General features: G+C 45.2%; 2 protein-coding genes across 3 annotated transcripts; both read right to left on the bottom strand.

Moving 5' to 3' along the window:
* Positions 1-740: 740 nt before the first annotated feature.
* On the bottom strand, positions 741-1,513 carry LOC118724227 (cyclic AMP-dependent transcription factor ATF-1-like). The gene has a single exon (XM_036447292.2). The coding sequence runs from the start codon at positions 1,161-1,163 to the stop codon at positions 753-755; it is 411 nt and encodes a 136-aa protein (XP_036303185.1). The 5' UTR covers positions 1,164-1,513; the 3' UTR covers positions 741-752.
* Positions 1,514-2,923: 1,410 nt separating this feature from the next.
* Positions 2,924-25,741, bottom strand: SHISAL2A (shisa like 2A). 2 transcript variants are annotated; one of them, XM_036447287.2, is made up of 3 exons: positions 25,486-25,741; positions 18,334-18,473; positions 2,924-3,215 (listed from the first exon to the last, which is right to left on the bottom strand). In XM_036447287.2, the coding sequence occupies exons 1-3, from the start codon at positions 25,665-25,667 to the stop codon at positions 2,974-2,976; spliced, it is 564 nt and encodes a 187-aa protein (XP_036303180.1). In that variant the 5' UTR covers positions 25,668-25,741; the 3' UTR covers positions 2,924-2,973. The 2 variants fall into 2 exon arrangements, with proteins under 2 accessions (XP_036303180.1, XP_036303181.1); XM_036447288.2 differs by having other exon boundaries at positions 2,924-3,200; positions 25,486-25,734.
* Between the last annotated feature and the right edge of the window lie 900 nt (positions 25,742-26,641).

The following is a 26,641-nucleotide window of genomic DNA, read 5'->3' as shown; positions in this document are numbered from 1 at the left end:
TGTCTTACCTGGAAAGTCTGACTCATATTTGATGATTCAGCTCAAACATCACGTTGCTTTCTCAAGCTGCACGAAGGGCTGCAATTGGACCAACTGTCCTTTTGTGTGCCCTCCGTGACCCCCTGAGGGCAGCTGCTATGGCTGCTTCCCTTTTGTTTCTGGTAACCTGCACAGGTCCCAGCACAGAAGGTGCCACTGAATGTACAAGAGGTAGACAGCAGTGCTGGGTTTCGAATGCTGAAAATAAGATCTCACACACACACACACACACACACACACACACACACGCACAGAAGACAACAAATAACGCAAGACCAGACCTGAGGCCTCTTGGCTTCCAGCCTAGGGTACGTCTGTGGGTGACTCACCCTGCCTTGCCACCCCATCATGTGCCCTTGGCTGGCGCGGGCTCCATGGACAGATATCTAAAAGTGAGCAGTTCGCTGTTGTCAAATCCAGCAGCAGGCTGTGTCACTGTCAGAAATGTCAAGAGCTGCTTTTCATGGCGACTGAGTCTCACCAATACTTGCCTGGCACTTCAAGGCAAAGCCCCAAGCCACTGCTAAAGTTAAGAGGAGGCCAACAGGGGGGTGCTCCTCTGTGTCTGCTACATGGGATGCTGCTCTTTTCGTGAGTCACTCAATTAAGCCAAGTAGATTTTCAAAATAAATTTATTTATTTTTTTTTTTTTTTTTAAAAAGAAAAAATCCATTTAATTTTTAGGCAAGTCCACAAAAATATTTTCTTAAATATCAAACACTTTTATGGGAATAAAGATCCTTCAAAGTTTTTAACTCTTCTATTAGAGTTTTATTTTGATTTTCCAGGACTGCAACTCGATTTTCCAGGCATTTCACATATTCTTTCTTCTTTCTGCGACATTCTCGAGCAGCTTCTCTGTTTTTCATCAACCTTATTTCTCTTTTCAACTGAGGGTCATCTGTCTTAGTTGTCGGAGATGTAAGACTCACAGGAGATGTCATCACCACAGTCTGTGGCAGCGAAGCCGCTGACGGTGTGGTACGAATCTGATATGTCTGCATATCTCCCGAGGCAGTTTGTACAACCACCTGGTTGCTGGGCACAAGTATTTGCTGTCCATCAGAGGTCTGTGCATACTGGAGAATTGTTGTACCTTGTTGAGCACTGCCTGAATTTGTCATGGTTAGTGTCTGAAGTCCCTGTACTCCATCTGTGCCTGGACTGGCCAGCTGTAAGGCTCCATTGGGGGCAATGGCAACTATAAGATGGGCGTCTGGCTAGGATCCCGTGGGCTTTCTGTGAGGAGCCGATGCTATCAGATGAGTCCTGAGATTCTTCACTTTCTGATAAAGACGATACCTCTTTCCCCACCCCGTCACGCGGCGGGGGACGCGCCTCTTAAACGTCTGGCGGGGCGGGGGGAACCAGTGTCACCCAACAGCCAACTGTCCTAGGCCGCCGCTCCCTCGGCAGTCGGGGCCGCCACGGGCGGCATGATCCACAGCCAGGCCGGGGGCGGGGAAGGGAGGGGGTCAACCGATTTTCAAAATAAATTTAAAGAGAACAAATGAGAGAGAGAGAGGGGTGGCAGTCAGCATCCTGCCCTAAGATTTCTTTGCTATCAGCTTAATTTAAGGAAAAAACAACAACAACAACAAGCTTTCCATTTTCTAACTCTGCTCTAAGTACTTTGCATGAACAAAGTAATTTAATCCTCCCAAATCCTAGAAGGTAGGTACAGCCATTATACCTACCCAGGTGGATGAGCAGGGACAAGATTTGAACCAGGCATGTGGCTCCAGACGACCTGCTCTTGCTATTGAAAAACATCCATTTTTAATTTTAAAGTATGTGTAGTACTTCCATGTTTATGAAGGGGGTTCGTAGCCATCATCTCTGAACACTCACCCTCACCCAGCGAGGGAACCGAGGCTCAGGGAGACGGGGGGACTTTGCCAAGAACACACGGGCCCACGCTGTGGAGCCTGTGTTTGGTCTGCTCACCATTCGTTTTCTCACTCACTCCTTGATTCCCTCTTTTCATCCACCTAAGGCTGTGGCTGGCAAACTGCGGCTCTCACACCACATGCAGCTCTTTGGCCCCTTGAGTGTGGCTCTTCCACAAAATACCACGGCCTGGGCGAGTCTATGTTGAAGAAGTGGCGTCAGAGGAAGTTTAAGTTTTAAAAAAGTTGGCTCTCAAAAAAAGAAATTTCAATCGTTGTACTGTAGATATTTGGCTCTGTTGACTAATGAGTTTGCCGACCACTGACCTAAGGTATTGAATGATATCAAACATGGTGAGGCTCTATGTCCTCCACGTTCCCTCTCATTGTATTCCTTGGCAAGGGGCTCCCTCTAAGAGTGGGGCAGAGCTGCTGGAGAGGCAGGAGTCTCTTGCCTTCGAGTCCCAGTCCTCTTCCCTGGTATCCTGAGTAAATATACCTGCTCTGTGGCAGGAAGAACAAGTCAGGATTCTGACTCTTCAGGTAGGTGAAGGGTTCTTCTGAGCTTCTACAGGCCCTGGGGCTTCTTATTTATTTGTTTGTTTGTTTGTTTTATATATATATATATATATATATATATATATATATATATATATATATATATATATATTTTATTGATTTTGTACAGAGAGGAAGGGAGAGAGATAGAGAGTTAGAAACATCGATGAGAGAGAGTCATCGATCAGCTGCCTCTTGCACACCCCCCACTGGGGAAGTGCCCGCAACCAATGTACATGCCCTTGACTAGAATCGAACCATGCCTGAACTCCCTTTGGCTCACCGTGGGCCAGGCAGGGCAGAATAGCTGGGTCCACAGCAGGCCTTGAGTAGATTGGCTGGGAAAAAGCCTTTATGTATCTCGTTAATCTCATTTTTAGCAAGTCCCTTTGATCGTCCCTACCCCCACCTTTCACTGAAAAGAGACTCCGGAAGAGGATGGCGGAGAGAAGTTTATTGGATGTCTATGGGTCTGGTCCATGGGCGATTAGGTTGGGCAGAGGGCCTCCTCGGGGCTGCCAGGAAGGTCCCGGGTAGTCGCCGTGTCCCTGAAGCAGTGCTGGAAGAGGCGTTTGGGGTCCATCGCCTGCTCCTCATGGCAGTCCAGCCGTGAGTTCAGGAAGAGGTGACTCTGCCTTAGAGAATTCACTCCCGGTATCTCCACCAACTTGCCTGTAGTCTCCTCCTGGCAGTCAGGGGACATTTCCTCGGGTTCTGGAAAACAGCAAGCTGAGGGCATAGGGTTTCTTTCCTCCTGCATCCCATTCCTCCCTTCAGGCTCACACACCCTGGCTGACCTCCCTGAGCGCTTACCTTGGGCAGGTAGGACTGTGCTCAGAATCTTAACACTCATTTAACAAATATTTATTAGTTTATTAGCAATATACCATGCCCTGCACTAGGAGCTATCAATGTTCCTAATGAACTTCAAATTAGGGGGGGAGACAGACTACACAACTGTTAGATATGAAGACTTAATCTTCAACATAAACCCATGAGGTAAGTATTAAAAAACTAATTTAATAGATAAGGATGCAAGCTGACTACACAACCAGTATGCAGATAAGTGCTGGAAAATTTTAAAACATACATTATTTTAAGATTCCATGACTTTTAAAAAATTTATTATTGCTTTATCCTCTCCTCCTCTTATATCTGAATTTGAAAGGAGGCTCACTTGGCTTTATTATTCTCCACTTCCCTGACTTACTCTGTTGCAATATTCTTGGTTCTGCCCCCACCATACCTTAAAGCATTTGTCACTAAATCCATGGTCATTTATAAATCTTTATCTCCCTAGACTTATCAGCTTTTGACAGAATTGGGCATTCCTGCCTTAAAAAAATGTATCAAGTGTTCAGCCAGAAATGTGAGTCATCTCTTACACCTTCTCCTCCAGTCCCTTCACAAAGCCAAGCAGTCCCCCGGGTCCTGCTGATTCCACCACCTCCCTGTCGGCCCTGTTCATCCATTTCTCTCCATCCTCAAGGCCACCACCTTCGGGAAGGCTTTCATGTCCTGCCCAGAGCACTGGAACAACCTCTAGTCAGGCCCCTCCCGGCTATCCAGAAAGATCTTTCTAAGGTCAAGTGAGTCCAGGGACTGTTTTTTTTTTTTTTTTTTTTTTTTTTTTTTTTTTTTTTTTAATATATTTTATTGATTTTTTTTTTTTTTTTTTCCAGAGAGGAAGGGAGAGAGATAGAGAGTTAGAAACATCGATGAGAGTCATCAATCAGCTGCCTCCTGCATACCCCCCTCTGGGGATGTGCCCACAACCAAAGTACATGCCCTTGACTGGAATCAACCCGGGACCCTTCAGTCTGCAGGCTGCTGCTCTATCCACTGAGCCAAACCGGTTTCGGCCCAGGGACTGTTCTTTTTCAAAAATCTTCAAATGTCTTACCATCGACTGTGATACTTCAAAGCTCTTCACTACTGGTCCCATCTCTACTCTTCAGCTTTATTGCTAACCACTTTTCCCTCATGAACTCTATGCTTTGCCACACCAAAATTTTCACTGTTCCCTAAATGGGTCCATTCCTTCACATCTCTGGGTCTTTGTGCTGTTTCTTCTAGAATGACATTTTATATCTTCTCTGTCTAGAAAACTCTTATACTATAAGATCAATTGATGGAGGATATCTGGGGGCAGGGGGAGGGGGGAATGGTGCCTCTGAAACCAAGGGAAGACTGAATTTCAAGAAGGATGAACTAGATATTGGAATTGGCTATCCAAATCCATTTTCCCCCTTCCCTACCTGGTAATAGCAATTATAGCAGGGTGGCATTGGCTCCATCTCAGTGACAGGAGTGGCACCTGATTGATCTGAGCCGATCAAGTGATCCCATTTCTTTGCCATGTGGATGGGAAATCAGTTCATAGCATTTCCCTGCGCTCAGTGATTGGTTTAGGGGTGGGCACATGACCTAAGTTATCCAGTCAGAATAGAGCTCAGGCCTTTATATTTACCCCCAACTGAAGGAAAATATAGCTCCCTCTTTCCTCCTGGTGAATAGAAGGGAATGCTGGTGGCCAACTTAGTACCATGAGAAAAGTCAGTCTGAGGAGAAAGCCAACACAAATGGAGGGCAGAATCTCAGACGATGTAGTCACAAGCCCGAGGACATTGTGAACTTCTATTCAAACCACGCCTAAAGCCCACCCTTACTTTTGGACTAATCACCTACGGAGTGAATAAATTTCTTTCTTTCTTTGTTTTGTTTTTGTTTTTTAACTTTTTCTTTTTAAACTATTTAAGACTCACAAGAAGTTACAAAAATAGTCAGAATTCCATATATCTTTCACCCAGCTTTCCCCATTGATAATATCTTATAGAACCATAAAACAATTTCAAAGCCAGGGACTGGCATTGATATACTACTACTAGATGCCTGACCTGCACCCTCTCACAATCCAGGACCCCCCAGGGGATGTCAGATAGCTGGTGTCAGCCTGATCCCTGTAAGCCACTAAGTTTATGGCAATTTGTTACACTGACCATATGAAATTAATAAATATAATAGATGTACGGTTATCTTTATGAAACCACCACTTCCAAAGTGGCTTTACCACCAGTTGCTTTATTCCTTACTTGGTATTGCCAGTGTTTTTACTTTAGTATTCTGATAGCTTTATATCCATTTCCTTACCGGCTTAGGAAGGTGAAACATTTTTTTCATGTGCTTATTTGCTATATGTGAAGTAACTGTTAAAGCCTTTTGCATGTTTCTTTTTTCTTTTTCTTTTTTAAAAATATATTTTATTGATTTTGTACAGAGAGGAAGGGAGAGAGATAGAGAGTTAGATACATCGATGAGAGAGAGTCATTGATCAGCTGCCTCTTGCACACCCCCTACTGGGGATATGCCCTTGACCGGAATCGAACCCGGGACCCTTCAGTCCCCAAGCCGATGCTCTATCCATTGAGCCAAACCGGTCTTGGCATTGCATGTTTCTTAATGGGAATTGTTTGTTTTCTTAATGTTAAGTTTTAGGGATTCTTTATATATTCTGGATAAAAGTCCTCTGTTGGCATATTTTCCCCCAGTAAGGGGCTAAAGTCCCAGCTCTTCAGCTGATACATTAGTTGGTTTCTAGACCAAGCTGCTTCTGATTGGTCAAAGTCCCTCTTAAATTGTGGGGCTCTGAGCAGTAGAGCAGTTACTATAAGAATCGTGTTTGGCTGAAATGCAGTGGTACGACAATCTTATCTGATTCTTCTAACAAACTCAGAGGCAGGTATTATTATTCCATGTTATAGAAAAACTAGTGGCCCAGTGCACAAAATTCGTGCATATTAAGAGGGAATTAATTAGAGGAAATATTTTAATGTTGTGGGTATCTGGCGTCCTCCTCCCTCCTGTCAGTCTGGGTCGGTATGGGATACAGCGTCAAGTCCCACCAGAGCCATGAGACCCAGAGTCAAGTCTCTGCCCACCTGCACATACCTGATGAACATGCAGCCTCCTAGTGATCCATTGTTATGGTGTGAGGGCTTTTTATACACTGAATGATCAAATTATTATGATCTCTGAACACATAATAATCTGGCCACTCAGTGTATATCCTATATAATAAAACACTAATATGCAAATTGTCCCCTTGACCAGGAGTTCAACCAGCAGGAAGGTTGGTCAACTGCCCATGTCCCCTCCCCCTGGCCAGGCTGGCCGGACCCCACCCATGTATGAATTCATGAACCGGGCCTCTAATATATAAGAGCAATATGCAAGTTAACCATCATTCCATGCAAGCCACACCCATCAGCCACGCCCATCAGCCAATTAGAGAGAGTATGCAAATTAACCACAACCAAGATGGCTGCAGCCACAGAGAGCAGTTGAGAGGCTTGGGTTTCCCTGGCAATAGAGGAAGCCAAGCTTTCCATACACCCTGGCTGGCCTAGGCCTCCACTCAAGGCTACAAAGTTTCAATTATAGAAGATAAATTCCAAGGAAAATGGTGGCAGCCACAGAGCTGAAGAGAGCAGACAAGGGTTACCCCCTGCAACAGAGAAAGCAAGGCTTTCCGCACACCCTGGCCGGCTTAGGCCTCCACTCAAGGCTACAGAGTTTCAGTTATAGAAGGTACATAAGTCCCAATAGAAATGGCTGCCGGCCACAAAGTGAGCAGGAGGCTTGGCTCCACCCCAGGCTACAAAATTTCAGTTGTAGAAAGTAAATGAATTCCAGATACCAGGGCCTCCAGTTGGGTTGCCAGGGGGTGTGGTTGGCCTGCAAACCACCACAGGCCCCTCACTCAGGCCACCCCACGCCCCAAGGGAACCCCCACCCTGATCTTAGACATCTTTCACAGCAAACCAGCTGGCCTCCACCCATGCACCAGGCCTCTATCCTATCTAATAAAAGAGTAATGTGCAGATTGACCATCACTCCAACACACAAGATGGCTGCCTCCATGTGGTCAAAGATCCTGCCCCCATGCGGACACAAGATGGCTACCACAAGATGACCAGCAGGGGAGGGCAGTTGGGAGGCACCAGGTCTGCAAGGGAGGGCAGTTGGGGGTGATCAAGCCTTCAGGAGAGGGCAATTAGGGGTGACCAGGCCGGCAGAGGAGGGAAGTTGGGGGCAAACAGGCTGGCAGGGGAGCAGTTAGTCATCAATCAGGCTGGCATGGGAGTGGTTAGGGGTGATCAGGCTGACAGGCAGGCGATTGGTTGGGAGCCAGCAATCCTGGATTGTGAGAGGGATGTTCGACTGCCCATTTAGGCCCTATGTGACATCCCTCGAGGAGTCCCAGATTGGAGAGGGTGCAGGCTGGGCTGAGAGACACCTCCCTGCCCCTATGCATGAATTTCATGCACTAGGCCTCATACACACACCACACACACACATACACACACACCCACACACACACCAGATTATTATAAATTCAGAGTGGCCAGATTATTATAAATTCAGAGATCGTAATAATCTGGCCACTCAGTGTATATATAGATTACATATGTTACATATACTACAACCACAGGCTCTTTACATACATATATGTGTGTGTGTGTGTGTGTGTGTGTGTGTGTGTATAACTGAGGCCCAGGTAAAAAAAAGTAAATATTAAAACAACTATTGAGGAAGAATCCAAGATGGCTGCACAGGTAAATACCTAGCCGCAGCTGCACACAACAATTTCAATAAAATACAACTAAAATATAAAATGGACATTACCCAGAACTACAGGAAAGTCGACTGACTGGAAATACTACAATGAGAAGCAAGGAGAAAACCAGAAGGAAGAGCGGAGGAGCTGTAAAAGCCTAAGGTACGGAGACACGCGGCGCACGCTGAGGGGACGGAGCCAGAGAGGAGGGGCGGCTGAGTGCCTGTCTGGTGTTCCCTAGCGGGAAGGAGATAAAAGCTCCGACTGTGCTGAACCACAGACCCGACAGCGCTGAATCCCAGTTCTAGGCCAGACCCTGGGGACCCAGGCTCAGCAAGAGGGAGCTGGGCTGTAAGGCAGAACCCTGGGGGAGCAGCGAAAGGAGGTCCCGGAGGCGCGCACATTGTGCGCAGAGAAGGGACGGTCGGCTGTGCCGCGGGATTGCCCTGGCGGGAAGGAGACAAAAGCTCCAGATTGCTCTGAACGCCACCTCCAACCCCACTTCCAACTGAACTGAACCCCAGTTCCGAGCTCATTGGGGGAGAGCCTAGACTGTTTGGTAGCAGGGAAAATCAAAGGCACCTTTCTCTCAGAGGTGCTTGCAGCGAGTACTGAAGGGAATACTGAGACTCAGGAGTTGCATAGGGTGGGGCTGACGGAAGCCAAGTCTGTAGGCTCCAAACTGAAACCCTGCCCCATCCAAGTAGAACACAGAGACTTTTAAGGCTACCAACTCAGGGAAGCTGCGAAAATGCCAAGACAAGAAAATAGAATACAAATGAAAGAAATGGAGGACAAAAAGCGATTGGATATAGAGTTCAAATCTACGCTTATAAGGTTTTTCAAGAACTTCCTAGAGAAGGTCGATAAGACCTATGAGGATATGAAAAGGGATCAACTAGAATTAATAAGGAATCAAAAAGAAATAATAAGGGATCAACAAGAAATAATAAGGGATCAACAAGAAATAAAGAATACATTGTCTAAAATAAAAAATATTTTACAGAGCTCTAAAAACAGAATGGAAGATCACAAGAATCAAGTCAAAGATTTGGAACATAAAGAGCCAGAAAACACTCCTCCGCAGAAGCAAGAAGGCCAGAGAATCCAGAAAGTTGAAGATAATGTAAGAAACCTCTGGGACAACTTCAAGCGAACCAACATCAGAATTATGTGGGTCCCAGAAAATGAGAGAGAGCAAGATATCAAAAACATACTGAAAGAAATAGTGACAGAAAACTTCCCCCACCTGGTGAAAGAATTAGACTTACAAGTCCAGGAAGCGCACAGAACTCCAAACAAAAGGAATCCAAAGAGGACCACACCAAGATACATCATAATTAAAATTCCAAGAGCAAAAGACAAAGAGAGAATATTAAAAGCAGCAAGAGCAAAGCAGGTAGTTACCTATAAAGGAGCACCCATACAATTGTCAGCTGATTTCTCAATAGAAACCATGCAGGCCAGATGGGAATGGCAAGAAATATTCAAGGTGATGAATAGCAAGAACCTACAGCCAAAAATAATCTACCCAGCAAAGCTATCACTCAGAATCGAAAGTCAGATAAAGAGCTTCACTAATAAAAAAAAAGCTAAAGGAGTTCATCACCGCCAAACCAGAACTGTATGAATTGCTAAAAGGGGTTCTTTAGGAAGAGGAAGAAGATAAAGATAAAAATTATGATCAACAAATACGTAACTATCAACAAGTGAAACTAAAAGCCAAGGGAATTAAAAAATCTGATGAACAATATTAACTGTTGAATATAATAGAATCAGAGGTATGGAAGGGGAGTGAACTGACGATTCTTGGGGAAAAGGGGAGAGGGGGGCGTGGGAAGAGACTGAACATAAACTGTGAACCTATGGATGAGGACAATGGGGGGTGGGGAAAGGGCAGAGGGTGGGGAGGGGACCTGGTGGAGGAGAGCTATGGGGGGGGGGGGAAGAGGAACATTTGTAATAATATGAACAATAAAGATTTATTAAAAAAATAAAATTAAAACAACTATTGAGTATTGGATCTGAGATTCATTTTCCATTCAGTTTGATTCCAAAGCTTGGACTCTTACCACAGAGCAAGTTTAGCCTTAGTATAAATTATGAACTTGGGATACAAAGGCATTTAAGATATTGTTCCTATCTTTGAGATATCAAAAACGCTGGGGAGGCTAACATGTAAAATCTAAGCGCCTAATAAAAATAAAAATGAGAGCTACTAATTGTTAAATGCCTACCATGTGTCAGAGACTAATTTAGCTCCTATGTAAGCATCCCTTCTAGTTTTCACAACTTTCTTAGGAGGTATTACTGTATACTACATTTTACAGAGTAAACTGAGGCCCAGAGCGAAGTGACTTCCGTACCTCCGCCACACATGGGAGTGACAGAGCCAGGATTAGAGCCAGGCTTTCGGATGCCCGAGGCCAGGCTCCTGCCATCCCACCATTCTCCAAGGACCTCCGTGGCCAGTTCTCCCATTGCCTGGGGCTCTCAGTCTTAAATTTGGGACTGGCCTGCGGTGACCAGCCAGGAGAGGAGTTCTGAGATTTTCTCCCTCCTTTGCAGATGAATTAAAATTCCTGCGCTGCAGGTAGGTGATTGTGATGGTGGCCAAGAGAAAACGGATGTACATTCCTTAAATCCCAACAGAGAATTCGCCCTTCCTCTCCCACTTCTTTCTGACTGTAGGTGCTCAGAGAGTCTGGGTTCACAGACATCTATCTTAAGGCAAGAAAAAAGAGGAGGGAACTATCCTGAATTGTCACAGGAAACAGCTACCTCAGGCAAACACTCTGCAAGGAAAATGGAAGAGAGGAAAAACGCCAGCAAACTGAAGGGAATGTTAGACAACGTCTCCTTCAGTCTCTCGAGGAATTTAAAGAGGACATAGATGATAGGCATTTTAATAATAATGAAGGAACGACAAGAGAGATGCGATAGAAAGGTTTTTGGGAGAGATGAGGGGTCTGAGAAAGAGCTTTAGGGCTCTGCATTCTAACCATTAGCATTCCTTACACTATTTATTGCATTTCTCATAAGATAGGAAATGCATTTCCTGACCTTTTGCTAAATGACAGCTTTCGGCTCTCTCTATCTTTTGCCCAATCGCAGCTCTTTCTTCCGCATTAAGTACTGTCCTCTCCTTCCCAGGAGCCTCTTGTCCCTCCTCCTGCATCTGAGTCTGTTCACAGGCCCATTATCCAACCTTCTTCTGTTATTGACATCACTGGGTTCTTCCAGTCCGCATTTCCTTGCTAACTATTTGCTACTGTTTTACTCTAATCCTTCAGTGTTCTTTTGATTTACAGGTGTCTCTTGTTACCAACATCCCATCTTTTGACCCAATCTCATTCATTTAACAGGATGTTTCATTCATTTGTAAAGTGAAAACACATTGCAAAATATTAAAAAAATATATATATATATAATGCACATTTATATCTGATATAATGCAAAAAGTTATTACCCACCAAAAGGTAATACACTCTGTGTGGTCTGTGCTTTATTTCATTTTTGCCTATTTGCATTGTCTCACTTTCCAATAAATAAATATACAATATATATGTGTATGTGTTGGTATTACTTGTGTCACAAAAAAAAAAAATAAAAAAAAAATAAAAAAATAAACACAATAGAACAACTTGTCAATTAAAAAAAAGAAGAAAGAAAAAGACTGACTCATCACGGAGGCTTGTTTGGGTCACAGGCACCAAATGTGGTTAACTGAAAAGCAGAGGGCTTGCCCTGCCTGGTGGTTCAGTTTGTTGGAACATCGTCCTATACACCAAAAAGGTTCTGGGTTTGATCCCCTGTCAGGGCAGGTACAGGAAGCAACCGATCTGTTTCTCTCTCTCCCTTCCTCTCTCTCTAAAAATCAATAAAAACAGCCTCAGGAGAAGATTTTTTTTAAAAAAAAGGCAGTAGTTGGTTCTGAGGTGGTAAATATACAATACAATATACAGATGATGTACTGTAGAATTGCATACCTGAAACCTATATCTTTTTATTACTCAATGTCACCCCAGTAAATTAAAAAAAGTATATATATATATAATTGATTTTTTTTACAGAGAGGAAGGGAGGCAGAGAGCTAGAAACATTGATGAGAGAGAAACATCAACCAGCTGCCTCCTGCACATCCCCTAACATGCCCTTGACTGGAATCGAACCTGGGACCCCTCAGTCCGCCGCTCTATCCACTGAGCCACACCAGTTTCGGCCACCCCAGTAAATTTCTTTTCAAGCATTTGGCCCTGGAGAAACTGAATCGTTTCTGGAAGGAGAGAGGGGCTGCTGCAGGGAAAGATCTTGGAGGCAAAGACTTAGCCAACTGGCTGGTGACCCTGGGCACATGACTGTCCCTTTCAGGACCTAGGGCCTCATCTGTACAGCAAGAGCATCAGACTTGATTTCTAGGAGCCCTTTGAGTCCATGAGAATGGCTGACTAATGAGCTCCTCACCAACACCTTTCAGGGAAGGCTGAGAACTGAACTCTTGTCTTGCATTTTTACCTCCTCTGGTTTTTTTTTGGTTTTTTTTGGTCTCATTAAATGTACCATAGTTGGAATATAAACCCCATACATATCCTACTCGCCTCATCTGCAAAATAGGGTTGATAATAACCACCTGGCAGAGTAATTAAGCAGGTTACATGGGCTAATATGGTTAAAGTCCTTAGCATAGCATCTGGCACAACAGTAGGAAGTCAGTCACCCTTCTGATCAAGCTAGTTACAAGGTTCTAGAGTAAGAAAGTTACTATGTGTGTGTGTGTGTTGTTGTTTTGTTTTGTTTTTTGCATTCTAAGTTTGGGGGGTAATGTGGAGGTGGGGGTGATGGGACAGTACCGAGCACCTGGGTAGCAGAAGAAGTCTGTTTCTAGACTCGGTTCCATTTCCACTCTGTTCTTACCAGGGCACTCCCCACCCCTATCCCCACACTCAGCACTCAGGACCCTGAGGTACAGTGCAATGATCATAGGCTTTCGAGTCTGGGAGGTCGGGATTGACATCCCAGCAACACATGCTCACCACCGTGTAGATTTGGCCAGTTCACTTCCCATGGCTGAGCTTGATGTAAAATGGGCTAATGATCTCTCTACATGTCCTACTGGAGAGAAAGGCAGCAAACAGAAATGAAACTCTGCATAAAGGGCAAAGCTCTGATGAATGTACTAGTAAGATAATGGGCCTATAAAATGACTCAGCTGATGGGAAGGAAGGGACAGTACTTAATGAAGAAGAAAGAGAGGAACTAAGAGCAGCAGTTGGGCAAAAGACAGAGCTTAAAGTTATCATTTAGCAAAAGGTCAGGAAATGCATTTTCTATCTTAAAAATAGAACATATAAACTATCTCAAAACCCTGGCAATTGAATAATCCAGCTGGCTGCTGAGCAGTAAAAAGGAGGAGGGTGTGTTTTTTTTTGTTTTGTTTTTTTGTTTTTTACCAATAGGGCTAAGAGATAAAGTGTATTTCCTTTGATTCAGAAAGGTTTGGTGTTGAGGAGGATATAGAGTGGGGAGTTTTGAGGGGACCAGGACACAAGCAGGAGCACTCCCTAGGCCTGGCGCAGTGAGGTAAAAAGAGTAGGACTTTGGAGGCAGAAAAACACATATGTTTGAATTCCAGATCCACGCTTTACAAACTGTGACCCCTTGGGTAAGTCATCTCACCTTTCTTAGACCTGGTTTTCACATCTGTAAAATGGGTGATAATAACACCTCACTCGTGTAGTTGGAAAAATTGGACGAGATAAACAGTGTCTGGCACATAGTAGGGACTTGCGTTTCACAGCACAGGAATATGGAGAGGAAGGAGACTGGTGGTAAAGTTGGCTCTGTCACTTACTCCGTAGGTAACTTAGGCCTCCGTTTCCTCATCTGTAAAATGGATGGTGATAAGATCTGTATCTGCCCGGTTATTTGCGAAGAACTAATGAGATGCTCTATTTAGGGCTCGTTCATTCCTTCTAACTGTGGAACCATGTTTCATTATTCCTCTACTGGTAGACATTTAGTTTGTTTCCAATATGACAAATGGTCATGTCATTCATCTTTACTATCCTCTTCTAGTATAACTATTTCTTCTAAGACAATTAGAAGTGGAAGTACTGAGTGATAGGGTGTATTCATTTTTAATGTAAATAGATACTGCCAAATTGGTGGTACCAATTTATACTCCTACCGGCAGTATATGACAGTATCCATTCCCTCCACCCAACCTCCTCAGTATTAATACGATCCATTTTTGTACTTACCAATGTCATTGATAAAAGTTAGGTTCCTTTGAGCCTCTGGTCACAACAATTTTGTCAGCTGGTCAGTACGTAACTTTGTTTTGTGTGTTTCTGTTTGAAGATACCTTATTTAATATATATTACTAATTTATTTAGATTTAATTGAAGGCCAAAAGCACCATTAACTCCTGCCTGAACAAAGTTTACCCAACACATATTTTATCCACAAGGCACATGGCAGTCCTTTTTCATGCTCAGGAACACTAGACGGCACTCAGCACTACGTGTGGGGAGCATTTTCGACAGTGAAACCACCATTAAAGTCATAAAAATGCAAAAACATGTCACTCAATATATTATGAAAAGGACACTTGTTTACAGTCTGAGAGCTAGGAATGTGTGTGATGGGGCAACCCAAATTTTTTGCTGCTCTGGGCATGTCCACATTTGCAAGTGACCTTGAAAACACTGCAAATATTGATTTTGAGGTTACATATAAATTTTAGCAAATAGGCAACTTCACAAATATTGAATCTGCAGATAATGATTGCCTGGCATGTATTTACTTCTATTTATAATATCTTTTCAGTCTGTCACTTGATTTTTAACTTTAGGTATACTATTGATATCTTTTGTGTTATTTGTATTTGATGTCTGTTTGCATTTTATGTAGGTAAATTTGCCAATTTCCCCCTTATTTTTAAAAATTAAAATGTTTTCACCTTAGCTGGTTTGGTTCAGTGGATACAGCATAGACCTGGGGACAGAAAGGTCCCGGGATCAATTCCACTCAAGGTTGCAGGCTCGATCCCTGGGGGGGAGGGGGGCATGCAGGAGGCAGAAATCAGTGATCCTCTCTCATCACTGATGTTTCTATCTCTCTCTCTCTCCCCCTTCCTCTCTGAAATAAATAAAAATATATTTTAAAAATATTTTTAAAAAGTAATAATAATTAAATATTTTCTTTAAATTCCTATATTTTAATTAGTGTGTTTCTGGATTTTCTATTCTAGGGTTTCTCAATGTTGGCACTATTGACATTTTGGGTTGGATAATTCTCTGCGGTGGAGCGCTATCCTGTATTATGGGATGTTTAATAGGATCCCTGGCCTCTATCAAAAGATACCGGTAGCAGCCCTCACCCTTTGTGACAACCAAAAATGTCTTCACACATTGCAAAATGTCTTTGGGTAGCAAATTTGCACTAGTTGAGGACACTGCATTGCCCAATTATACCTGTCAATTTCTGTGCCAATTTCAAACCGACAGATTCTTATCTTTAAAAAATATTCTAGTATCTGATACGGCAAGTCTCTTCTTTATTTTTCAAAATTGTTTTGTTCACTCTTGCACCTTTAGCCTTCCAGATTAATTTTAGAACGAATCTGACAAATTCCATTAAATCTTTTGTTGGGATTTTTATTTACAGATTAGTTTGGAAAGAACTGATTTGTCCACGATATTGAGTCTTCTTAGTCACATGCTTTCTGTATCTCAACAGATAGGCAGGTTCTTTAATGCCTTTCATGAAATTTTATGATTTTTTCTCTATAAAAGTTTAAGCCTGGGCCCTGGCAGGGTAATTCAGTTGGTTAGAGCCGTGATCGGCAAACCACCTCACAAGACACATGCGGCTCTTTGGCCCCTTGAATGTGGCTCTTCCACAAAATACCAGGGCCTGGGCGAGTCTATTTTGAAGAAGTGGCGTTAGAAGAAGTTTAAGTTTAAAAAATTTGGTTCTTAAAAAGGAATTTCAATCATTGTACTGTTATATTTGGCTCTGTTGACTAATGAGTTTGCTGACCACTGGGTTAGAGCATCAACCTGTTACGCCAAGGTTGTGGGTTTGATCCCAGGTCAGGGCACATATAAGAATCAATCAATGGCCCTAACCGGTTTGGCTCAGTGGATAGATGTCAGCCTGCGGACTGAAGGGTCCCAGGTTCAATTCCAGTCAAGGACATGTACCTTGGTTGCGGGCACATCCTCAGTAGGTGTGCAGGAGGCAGCTGATGGATGTTTCTCTCTCATCCCTCTCTATCCCTCTCCCTTCCTCTCTGTAAAAAAAAAATTAAAAAAAATCAACCAATGGTTCTAGCTGGATAGAGCGTTGGCCTGCAGACTGAAGGGTCCCGGGTTCGATTCCAGTCAAGGGCACATGCCTGGTTGAGGACTTGATCCCCAGTAGGCAGTGTGAAAAAAGCAGCTGATCAATGATTCTCTCATCATCTCTCTCTTCATCTTTCTTGCTCTCTGAAATCAATAAACATATATATTTTTTTTAAAAAAGAATCAAGAATGCATAGTAAGTAGAACAACAAATCTCTCTAAAATCAATAAAATCTTGCCGAAACCGGTTTGGCTCAGTGGATAGAGCGTCGGCCTGCGGACTGAAGGGTCCCGGGTTCGATTCCGGTCAAGGGCATGTACATTGGTTGCGGGCATATTCCCAGTGGTGTGTGTGTGTGTGTGTGTGTGTGTGTGCAAGAGGCAGCTGATGGATGACTCTCTCTCATCGATGTTTCCAGCTCTCTATCTCTCTCCCTTCCTCTCTGTACAGAATCAATAAAATATATTTAAAAATAAAATAAAATAAAGTTTTAAAAAGTTAACAAGTAAAAGTTAAAATAGACCCTGAGGTGGGTCTATTCTCCTGTTATTATACTTCCTATTCTCCTCCTAGGTCTTCCTGGCTCCAAAGAGAGCCAGATAAATCCTCCCACACTCAAAAGCCAGATAAAAAAATAAATAAATAAAAAAAAATAAAAATAAAAAAATAAAAAGCCTTTTTACTGCCCAGCCACAGGGGATTATTATAAGCATTGGATTGAGATGTATTCATGTGCTGTTGTTTATTGCACGAGATTGTTGTGAAACTGGAAAAACAATCTTGTGCAAATGAAAAAGCTCTCTCTACTTTACTCTGAAACTTAGCTGTTACCCACCCCGCCCCTTCTCCCTCCCTGAGTGTGCCATCTTTGCTTCCGAACTTAAATTCCTCCCTGTCCAGCTTGGCCTTATTCCCCCCCTACAGTGCCCCAGGGTGAATGACCCCGTCACTGCATAGTCTCACTCACTCCTGCCCACACACCTCTATCCATTATTTACCCTATCCTGAAATGCCTTTGCTCATCTGTTTTGCCTAACCAACTCCTTCACTAATTCAGCACCAATTCACGTCTCCTTTCCTTTTTGAAACCCTCCTTACATTTGGTATTAAACAATTTTGTGCTTAATTGTATGCCTACCCAGACCCAGAGTGGAGGGCTGAAGAAAAAGCATGACTTTCTGGCAGGAAAACATGGGCCAGATTTCATTCTTAGCATGTATTAGCATGTGATACTTTGCCAAGTCACCTAATCTCTCTCAGCCTTGATTTTCTCATTTGGAAAATGGAGATAATACTACCCATTTTGAGTATTGTCTGCCAAACTATACGGAAAGATCTGTTGCCGATAGCTACTTGTTTCTTTCACAGTGCCTTGAAGAGGTTGTAAAAATATGTGCAAAAGCAACACTTTGAAGGGGACCCTGGAGGGAAGCTCTGGGTCACCTGTACTAATAAAGAAACTGGTAGGCCAGGACATCAGATTATCCAAAAAATCCCTGTATTTAATTTCTGAATAAATTGGGCTGGGGGAGCAGCAATTTTTTTCTTATTAATTGTATTTTGTTTGGAGTAAAATATTAAAATCAGTTTGCATTTTCTAAGGCTAGAATTAAAACACTGTCTTAGGAAATCCATAAGATGGATTCATCTTGGTGTAACCAACAGAATGCTGACTATATCAAATTATTTTGACAAACGCAGAGCACATGAAAAGTTTAGGACGGACATCTTCAGATCATAAACCTCTTTAGAATTGTGCTGTTCCTTCTGAATATTCCAGGAACACGCATGAGGCAAGTGTTCCAAATATTTCTAAACAGGTCCCCTTTGTAAAAATTCTCGCCTGCTGAATACAAGGAGAGCACGTGACCTCTTTCTTACCTGAAGTCTGTAAGCTTAAACCAGGGTCCAACTTTGTGTGAGGCTTTGAGCTGACGAACAGGTAACAGAGCACACAGACGGTGACAACGAAGGCCAGGAGGACCACGGCTGCTATGGACAGGCCCACGAGAGCACCAATACTGGGGAGAGAAAACCAGAGAGGAGCTGAGTTCCAGAAAGGAACTTTGGAGGCAGCATGTTACAGGAGAAGTGTTGTTCTGTCTCTACGTGTCTTAAACAGGCTTTCTGTGCCTACGCATGGGAAGAATTATCAACTACACGTCAAGTAATCCCCACACACGTGGCATGTCTCCGTGCAGCCACAGAGTTGGGACTCTGTGTTCCCTTTCTTCTCTCCTTTTCTCCCTACTTTCCTCTCTGCTCCCACCCCAGGAGCTGGAGATGACCTTAAAAAGGGAATTCCCCGGTTAACAGGTTAAAGAGCTGTTCCTACATTGCTATTTTTAAAAAATATATTTTATTGATTTTTTTACAGAGAGGAAGGGAGAGAGAGATAGAGAGCTAGAAACGTCGATGAGAGAGAAACACCGGCCAGCTGCCTCTTGCACACCCCCTACCGGGGATGTGCCCGCAACCAATGTACATGCCCTTGACTGGAATCGAATCTGGGACCTTTCAGTCCGCAGACCGATGCTCTACCACTGAGCCAAACCGGTTTTGGCCATTGCTATTTCTTAAAAAAATAAATAAATAAATAAACACGTTGACCTTAGTTAAAACCCAGTTGTCGGACCTGACCGGTTGCTCAGTGGTTAGAGTGTCAGCCTGTGCACCAAATGGTCTTAGGTTCGATTCCCGGTCAAGGGCAGGAACCTGGGTTGCAAGTTCTATCCCCTGTAGGTTCTACCCTCCCCACCCCCAGTTGGGGGTGTGTGTGTGTGTGAGATACAGCCAAGCACTGTGTCTTTCTTACCTCTGTCTCTCTCTTTCCCTCTCTCTCCCCCCTCTTCTCCCTCTCCCTTTCCTTTTCTCCCGTCCACTCTAAAAAATTAATGGGAAAATTATCCTCAGGTGAGGACTAACAAAAAAACCCCAAAAAACAAAAACCAGTTGTCCTTCCAGTCTCAAGGAAATTTCTGATCTACCCTCCAGTAGGTCATCACATCAGTGTAGACTCCACATCTAGAAATGCCCCTGCCGCTGGCCCCTCACTGTTCAACCGCATTGTGTCTGCCCCAAGTCAGGCCATGGTCGCTTGGTCTCTAGACAACTCCTAGCTCATTTGGGGGCCACCATCACTCGAATTGGAATTTTTCACACGAATTGGAATTTTACCTGTCGTCAAAGGCCCATCTCGAAAGTCTTCTCCTCGATAATGCTTTCCCAGGTCATCTTTATCTCCCCTCCCCACACGCCAGGCTAACCACCCAGGATGCTTTACTCAGGACCGTTAGCACTTCCCACTGGGTCAGCAGCCCAGTGTCAGGCAAAGAGCAAAGAGATTTGGAACCAGTCCTATCTGGGTGAGGACCCAGGGTACTACCTGTGATATCTTGATGAAGTTATTTAACCTTTTGAGCCTAAGTTTCCTTATCTGAAAAGTGAGAATAATCAAATCACAGCACCTCACAGGTGGTAGGTAGTGAGGACGAATGATATATGTCATAGTCTTGGCACACTGTAGGTGTTTAATACGTTTTTTGTGTGTTCTTTGAAGGCAGACTCAGACCATGTTTAATTGGCTTTGTTGTCCCTTCGTACAAGCCCTGGCACATGATAGGCAGTCAGTAAATATTATTGGATACCTACTATGCATCAGGCTCTGTGAGATATTCTCCAAATGGTAGGAGATGGGTAGGTACCAGGATCTGTTTGTGTGCCCTTCTTGCATACCACTCTAAAAAAGGGTTTCCAGACCCAATTCCAACTTGTGTGTGGAGATTTCCCCACACCTACAAGTGATTCTCTGGCCCAAGGAGGGTGTCTGAGAACTCAACTCAATTCTGACATGATCTACCCAAGACAGAGTCAGATCCCACAGAGTAAGGGTTCAGTGGAACAAGACTACTCCCCTCTGCCTCCCACACACATACACTTCAGACACCGGCTGCAAGCCCCGGCTCTTACCTGTGCTTCTGACCAACCAGTTACAGACTGGAGGCTCCAATGACCCCCCTCCTTGGATTTCATTACGTTGCTAGAATGGCTCACACAACTCAAAGAAAAATCGTTTACTCACTCGATGATTTATTAAAAAGGATATTAAAGGACTCAAATCAACAGCCAGATGCAGAGATACATAGGGTGACGCCATGAACAAAAGAGCTTCTGTGGAGCTTGGGGCCCAGTACTTCATGGAATCATTCTTGTTCCTCAACATGGAAGCTCTCCATGGAGGCTTCATTCTGTGGTCATGATTGACTAAGTCATTGGCCATTGACAGCTGAACTCAACCTCCAGTCTTTCCCCAAGAGGCCAGGTAGAAGGGGCATGGGGAAGACTGAAACCAAACCTCTAATTACATGGTTGGTTTTCCTGACAACCAGACCCCACCCTTGGGTGGAACCCAAAAGACACCTTTATTATTCTCAACACTTAGGAAATGCCAAAGGTTTGGGGAGCTGTGAGCTGGGAAATTGTGGATAAAGAGCAAATACCTTAAAAATCACAGTATCGCAGACTCCTTCTCCAGCTTTCCTGCCCACCCTCCTCCCTGAACCAAGCCACGGACTCCTTTCTGCCTTTGCCATTTCTGCCAGATTTCACTCCCTGCTAGCTGATGGCTAATTTCCACTAAACAGAAACACCCTAGATCTTCAGAGAATCTGTATTCCATGGCATAATAAATGATTGGATACCCATGTAATGGAATAGTATAGAGCCCTTAAAAACATGTTTTCAAATAACATTTAAGATCAAAGCTAAATTCAAATGAGATAATGTGTTTTTTTAAAAATGTATATTTTATAGTTCTTTTACAGAGAGGGAGAGGGATAGAGAGTTAGAAATATCGATCAACTGCCTCCTGCACTTCTCCTACTGGGCATGTGCCCATAACCAAGGTACATGCCCTTGACAGGAATCGAACCTAGGACCCTTCAGTCCACAGGCCAATGCTCTATCCACTGAGCCAAACTGGTGAGGGTAAATGAGATAATGTTAAATGAAAAGAGGACACACTACTAAATATATAGCATAACCCCAACTTGAATAAATTAACACAAATATATACATAATTATACATATGCAAGGTTGGACAGAAATACAAAATGCTAACAGTCTGTCTCTGGGTGAAGCCCAGGCTCTGAACGTCTTGTCTCTGTGCCATTAGGTTTGTAATTGTAAAATATTCTGGCCAGAGTTTCAAATGCTAGCCTCTGTATCTTTTTGCCTGAGGGCTTTCTTGGGCCCAGAACAGTATCCACACAGTGAGCAGGTCAGAAGGGCAGGAAAACGAACGCCTGCCTTCTCACACCAGCACACAACTAATGACTGACAGAAGTAGGTATGTAAATACCCAGCTTTTTGGCACTTGGGTGGGATGACTCTGAGATGGAAGTTCTACATTTGGCTGGCTGAGCTCAGCAGGTTTAAGTTCCGCTGAGCTTCAGTGGTGACTGACTTGGTAACACCATCATTAGCTCCTTCCCTTCCCTCCTCCTCAATTCCCCACCCTCCACCGTTGTCTTTCAGAATTGATTTCATGTAAACTACGTGCCCTCAGATCCCTGTCTCCAAGTCTTTTTGGGGAAACCAAGTTAAAATACTGGATCGCCCATGATTTCTTTTCCCTTTTATCTCTCCTGTCCTTTCCACATAGAGCCTGTAGTACTTGTTAGCTCTTTGGGCATTGTTTCCTCCTTTGAGATATAGTTATTGTTTATAATGCTCTTAGCTGGAGACTTGTGCACAATCTGGGGCCCCACCTTTTACAAGGGACATCTGTGGCCACCTGAATGGAAAGGGCCCCCTAGAAGTAGGGTCCTTTGAAGAGTGAGTGAGCCCTAGCAGGTCTGGCTCAGTGGATGGAGCGTCAGCCCGGACTGAAGGGTCCTGGATTTGATTCCAGTCAAGGGCATGCACTTCAGTTGCAGGTTCCCTGACCCTGGTCAGGGTGTGAGCAGGAGGCAACCAATCGATGTGTTTCTCTCACATTGATGTTTCTCTCTGACTCTCTCTCCCTTCCTCTCTCTCTAAAAATCACTGTAAGGATGAACAACAACAACAAAAAGTGGGTGAGAGAGCTGAGGAGGGATAGATCCTAGATCAGTGGTTAGTGAGGAAGTGGGCACTGTTTCTGAGGGTCTGCCCAGGGACAAAGGAACCAGCCCCCAGCTGGGACAGAGCAGGAGAAGCTCCAAGGAGGGAAATCTGTGCCTCATATAAGATGAACTTTAAGTGGTCAGAGTTGTCGCATATGTTGTTTCGAGAAGGGTAAATCCCCTATGATTGGACAGATTTACACAGAACACCCGGATGGGAACACGTTTCAATGAAGTTAGAGATTCCTGCCTTGAATCTCTAACTAATGACTGACAGAGGTAGGTATGTAAATACCCAGCTTTTTGGCACTTGGGTGGAATGACTCTAAGATGGAGATTCTACATTTGAATCTCCATCTCAGAGTCACTGAACAGTTACTAGCTCTTCAACTCAGTTTCACAAATTTATGACTATGGGTTCACAGATTTATGACTCTAAAATATAGATCACCTACTGTGACCCCTAGAAAAACATTTGAGGGTCAGCCTAACATTGTTAGGGTTTTCGAGTCAGGCAAGTTCAATCGTGAATCTTGGTTCTGTCACATATAACTGTCTAGATTTAGACGGTTGTGAAGCAGGACACGCCTGGGCTTGGAGCCGGACAGGCTTGGGGCAGTCCCTGATAGTAACTTCATGGCTTTCAAGTTTTCTCATCTGTAAACTGAAGAGAAAACATGCCAGCGTTGCAAATGTGTGAGTGCATCTAGCCTTGGATGGTCCTGGGTAATGTTCTTTAAGTCTCCATCTGCTGTGACTTTGCTAGAAGATCTTGAACAATTCACTCTTATATTCCAAGCATCCCTTTCCCCACTGATGAGCATGGGAAAAGGGAACTCCCTTTTATTGAGCATCTACAATACATCCTAGTCACTTTCACAGGCGTACATAACTTAATCCTCACAATTCCATAAAACAGGCATTACTGTTATTATTCCAAAGATGAAAAAGAGAATCGGAGATAGTTTGCCTGAAGTCACACAGCTACTAAGTGACAGAGCCAAGGTATGGCCTGGGTTCTCACCAGTCCAAAAGCTCCACATTGTCTCTATACTTCAAACGGAAGGAACTACTATTACACTTCAGCACCCACTTCAGTGCTAAGTACACAGTGAGTTTTAAACAAAGACGCCATTGTTACCTGTTGGGTGCACGTCTTCTCTCTCTGAATGGACTGTGAGCTCCTCAGGGGCAGGGGTAATTGATTTTTGTGTCCCCAGTGCCTAGCATAGCATCTGGCATAAAGCAAGGGCTATAATAAATGAATGAAAACATGGATGGACAGAAAATAAATTAATATACTTCTCTGGGCTACAGATAGCAGCTGAATGCACAGGAACTGAAAAACTAGCCATCTGAAAAAAAATCCTTTCGAATTATGGTTTGAGCTATTTGGAAAAAGCAATAATAATAACTATCATTGCCAGTGGCATATGCCAAGTTGGTTTCACCTCTTTATTTCATTGGTTCTTGGCCGCATAAGAAATCAGGGCAATGATTTATCATCCTTCCCATTTGAAAGATGAAAAGACAAAGGCTCAGAGAAGTTTGAGTGGCAGGCTGTCCTTTCCCACTCAGAGAGCATACAACCTCTGGTGAAATACCTCCAGGGACAGGAAATTCACGGTCTGCTGAGTTAGCCCACTCCATTTTTGCTGATGCCTATTTCCCAGATTAAGTGTGGGGTCAAGTCTTACTTCCTGGGTGGGGCCTCTGGAGATGGAGAGAGATTGAGACCAATTGCTCTCAGCCCCACATTGAAGTTCCTGGAATATCAGCAATGGTCTAACTAGTCCCTTCCCTGCACAAGTGAGGAAACCGAGGCCCTGTGGGTGGATAGTCACCCAATCACACTGCTATCGCACAGCCTGCGCTGGCTTCTGCTGTAGCATTATGCCGTTGTCTCATGATGAACCTGAAGGCAGCTTTGAGCCCTTGATCTTCTGTCTTCGCTCAGGAGGGGAGTGCATCCCCAGCACTCAGCACATGGCCTACAAAAAGCTGTGCTCAGCGGGAGGTGGCTGAAAGAATGACCGAGCCCTGGCCATTTTGGCTCGGTGGATAGAGCCTTGGCCTGAGGACTGAAGGGTCCCAGGTTCGATTCTAGTCAAGGGCCCATGCTCGAGATGCAGGCTTGTTCCCCAATCAGTGATTCTCTCTCATCATGGATGTTTCTGTCTCACTTTCTCTCTTTGAAATCAATAAAAATATATTTAAAAAAAAAAAGAAAAAAAAAAGAATGACTGAATAGCAGGGGGAAGAAAAGAGTTGAGGCTGGGCCGGGGCTGGGGTTGAGTTGGTGTGTAGTATCAGGTGAGGATTAAGGCTTGGAGCTTCATGAAGGCTTGAGGTTGGATGTAGGTCTATAGAATGTTTGGGATCAGGGTGGGATTGCAAGGGGAAATAGGGGCAGACGGAGCTGGTGATAGATGAGTGAGTAAAGTCAGGAATGAGGTTGATGTTGATATTAGGAAGGATACCCTGGCGGGGGTCCTAGAATGAGGGCGGAGTTTGTTTGCTGAGAACATTGGAAGAAGGGAGTTTGTTGTTGGGAAGAGGGTAGGTGTGTAATTTGGGGTTGGTGTGAGGGTGGTGCTGGATGACGCTTGGAGCGGGTTTAAAGTGAAGGCTTTCCTGGGTGGAGCTGGGGTGTGGCTCCAGCTTTGATTTGGATAACGGTTTTGGATCGGGATCAGGATGGGGAATGGAGCGGAGAAGGGGCTGTAGAGGGAGTTGGGTTGGTGATGGGTGAGAGCAAACGTTCATATTGGGCCCTTGGGGGCGGGGAGAGGGTCGTGGTGCGGGCATTGGGGTGGGCACTGGGATGAGACGGAGGGTTCTGACGCAGCCTGGCTGAGGCGGGATGGGAGGGCCAGCCCTGCACCGGGGAGCTCGCTCGGCGGGGTTGGGGCCGGGGCCGGGCCGGTACCTGAGCCACCACATGTAGCTGTGCTCGTAGGGGAAGAAGCTGTGCGGGTCGTCGCAGCAGTACTTGTGGTCGCGGAAGCCGCAGCAGAAGACGGCGGCCGCCTCGCCGCCGGGCCGCGGGCAGCTGAAGCCGCGCACCTCCTCCCGCGCGGCGCTCACGTAGCTCGTGCAGGCGCCGCTCATCGCAGGGCCGGGCGCCGCGGGCAGGAGGCCGGCGAGGAGGGCGCGGCGGGGACAGACGGAGCTCAGAGGACAGAGACCCGGGAGGTGGAGAGGCGCGGAGAGGCGCGCAGGGACCAGAGAGGGACCAGGCGAGAGGCCGGGAGGCAGCGGTTAGAGACCCGGAGCCCCCAGGACGCAGAGCGGCCGCCAGGTAGGCGGGCGGGCGGGGCGCGGCCAGAGGGGGGTGGAGGGGTGGGATGGAGGTGGAGGAGGGAGAGCAGGGGGGAGGACCCAGGAGCGGTGGGAGTGGAGAGCGGCGGGAGGGAGGCGGGAGCGGGAGCCCGGGCTGGGGTGGAGGGCGGCCGGCGGAGCGGGGCGGAGGGAGCTGCCCCCGGGAGCTGCCCGGCCCCAGGCCGGTCCCTGCCCGCGCTTCCCCGGTGAATGAATGCACGAGGTGCGGGATGCTCAGAGAAGCAGCCCCTGGCCTGGGTGGCTGGCTGGGCGGGAATCGAAGCGTCGATTCCACGTCTGCACGGAGCGCTCAGTGCTGGGCGCTGAGCGGGGCGCGGGCGCGGGGTCTCCGGGCACCGGCAGCTCCTGCGGGATGCGAAGGAGCGGCCAGCCGGCCACCACACAGTAGGGTCAGTATAGGATGGTGAACACGTGACCTCCCTTAACCTTCACAGCGACTCCGAGGACCAAGGATGTTCAAGCCCATTTTATAAGCTTATAAAGTGGGCTTGAACAATTTTATGAGCTAAAGGTGGGTCAGAGACAAGTCATCTTTCTCTGGCCCTCAAGCCCGCGATATTTTTTTAAAAGTATATTTTATTGATTTTTTACACAGAGGAAGGGAGAGGGATAGAGAGGTAGAAACATCGATGAGACAGAGACATCCATCAGCTGCCTCCTGCACACATCCACACTGGGGATGTGGCCGCAACCAAGGCGCATGCCCTTGAGTCCGCAGGCCGATCCTCTATCCACTGAGCCAA

The sequence above is a fragment of the Pipistrellus kuhlii genome, unplaced genomic scaffold (genome assembly GCF_014108245.1).
Source record: "Pipistrellus kuhlii isolate mPipKuh1 unplaced genomic scaffold, mPipKuh1.p scaffold_m20_p_2, whole genome shotgun sequence".
Classification (NCBI taxonomy): Eukaryota; Metazoa; Chordata; class Mammalia; order Chiroptera; family Vespertilionidae; genus Pipistrellus; species Pipistrellus kuhlii.
The sequence above is the reverse complement of the archived record's forward strand: the minus strand, read 5'-3'. Positions and strand labels throughout refer to the sequence as shown.

Coding starts and splice junctions, on each gene's coding strand:
- LOC118724227 (XM_036447292.2), bottom strand. CDS start 1,163: ATGACAAATTCAGGCAGTGCTCAACAAGGTACAACAATTCTCCAGTAT.
- SHISAL2A (XM_036447287.2), bottom strand. CDS start 25,667: ATGAGCGGCGCCTGCACGAGCTACGTGAGCGCCGCGCGGGAGGAGGTG. Junction 18,474..25,485: donor AGCTACATGTGGTGGCTCAG/GTACCGGCCCGG, acceptor TTCTCTCCCCAG/TATTGGTGCTCTCGTGGGCC. Junction 3,216..18,333: donor TTTAAGCTTACAGACTTCAG/GTAAGAAAGAGG, acceptor CTATGCCCTCAG/CTTGCTGTTTTCCAGAACCC.